General features: G+C 39.5%; 1 protein-coding gene across 1 annotated transcript; it reads left to right on the top strand.

The window, feature by feature from the left end:
* Positions 1-53: 53 nt before the first annotated feature.
* Positions 54-2,017, top strand: JH06_5640 (cadherin domain-containing protein; the record flags this gene model as incomplete). The annotated part of the gene is made up of 1 exon (XM_014669281.1): positions 54-2,017. A coding segment is annotated over one exon (1,964 nt), but the record flags the coding sequence as incomplete, so codon positions are not given.

Here is a 2,017-nt window from a genome sequence, read left to right as displayed (position 1 = left end):
GTTTGATGTCATCAGAACAATCTGAATCTCATATCTGGGAATTCACTTCAAGTATGTCTGGAATCAGTGGTTATTCCGTATATCCATTTGATATGTATTTTGGAACCAACATCTATTATCCATTCTGTACTTCCAATTCTCTGATTGTGACTCTATCAAACAATCGTCATGAATGGATCAGTTCTGTTCAGATTCAGAACTATTACTCTAATCTCTACAGTAGTCAGGTTGCTACCCAATTCAATCTGTATGGTCGAAATTCGAATGATGATGAATGGACACTTCTGAAGGAAGTCACTGGTCTCACTTATTCTACTGTGGGTCAGAAGAGAAGGGTCTATTTCACTAACAATACTCCTTACAATCAATTCAAGTTTGAGAACTTTGCTACTGGTAATCCTTCTTCTTGTTCTTGGAGAGTTCAATCTCTGGATCTGTTTGCTGATAATGTGTTGGCTGATATTCCAAACTTCACTTATGATTCTTCAATCACTGTATTCAAGAATGTTGAGATGGCTGAAGTGATTCCTCAGAACACTGATGGTTATTTCAACTTCAGAATCAATCCTTCTCTTCCTGCTGGTATTGTGTTAGATCCTCTGACTGGTTGGATCTCAGGTACTGCCACTGCTGGGAATGGTAGTCAAACCTACACCATCACTGCTACTAAGATTAGTGGAGGAGATGTGACTGCCACTATCTCTCTCTCAGTTACAATATGTACTGGAGGTAAGGGATTGATGACTGTTCGTATCAGAGCTGTAATCTATCCCAATGAGAATTCATGGAAACTGTATGAAGGAAGAGGAACATCAGGAACTGTTCTTCAGTCAGTATCTTCATTTCCTGTATCAAATGCTTATTACTATGTTGATTTCTGTTTGAATGATGGAATCTACACATTTGAAGGAGCTGATTCATTTGGAGATGGATGGGATAGTGGAACTGGTTACACTTTGACTGTTGATTATGGAGAGATGGAGTTAGATATCATGGAAATGAGCAGTCAGGGTACTAAGCCTGTGACCGTAACAACTGTGTTCTCAACGTATTTCCCTTTCCAGATTGAATACACAGATTGGAAGGTGATACAGAGTGATGTGTCAAGTGATTGGAATACTGTCAGTTTCGATGATTCNACTTGGAACACATACAAGGCTGTTGATATTCCTTCCACTTCTTCAATCACAACATATATCCGAAAGAGTTTCACAATGAGTGGAGTGAATGATTATCAAGTATTGAATGTTCGAGTGAAGTATTCTGGAGGAGTGGCTGCCTATCTGAATGGAAATCTGGTTGCTCGATTCAATCTTGAAGAGGACTTCGATTCAACAAGTCTATCAATCACTGATCATGATGCTAATGTGTTCTCGAAGTTCCATGTGATTCTGTCAACAGCTGGAATTGAGGAAGGCAGTAATGTATTCAGTTTCGAGATTCATCGTCCTTTGAATGGTTCTTCTTCTGATCCTGTTGTGTTTGATGCTACTGGAGTATTTGGAGTTGAAGACTGTTCTACTGTTGTTGATTCTTATTCTTCACTATCGTCAAATAGGTTGTCTCACACTGCCGTTGTCAAAGTCATGGATCTGAATCCTTACACTACTAATACTGTTCCAAATACGATTGGAGCCTATATTGACTGGACTGTTGAGAATCTTGTTGGAAGCAAAGCTAACTCATTCAACATGGTTGGTTTTACTACTCTCTCTTTGGGTTTCACTATCGATGGATATTATCATCCTAACAATACTGCTGAGGAACCAGTCACCATTCTGGATGTTGATGATCAAACAATCACTTCTCGTACAAAACCTCAAATCCCTGTGCCTATCTCAATGTCAACATTCAGAAAGTATCGATGGGAGATTACCATGATTGGAGGTGATTCCATGTCGCTGGCTTCGATTCATATGGCTTATTGTAAGCCTGTGGGAGCAATATGTGCTGGAGAAGGAGCATATCCTTCTGTGAATGAAGGTCAGATGTCTGTGAAGAATTGTGGATATGGATA

Source organism: Blastocystis sp. subtype 4 (genome assembly GCF_000743755.1).
Source record: "Blastocystis sp. subtype 4 strain WR1 chromosome Unknown seqid_0722, whole genome shotgun sequence".
Lineage (NCBI taxonomy): Eukaryota > Bigyra > Opalinata > Blastocystidae > Blastocystis > Blastocystis sp. subtype 4.
This window is presented reverse-complemented; position numbering and strand designations above follow the sequence as displayed.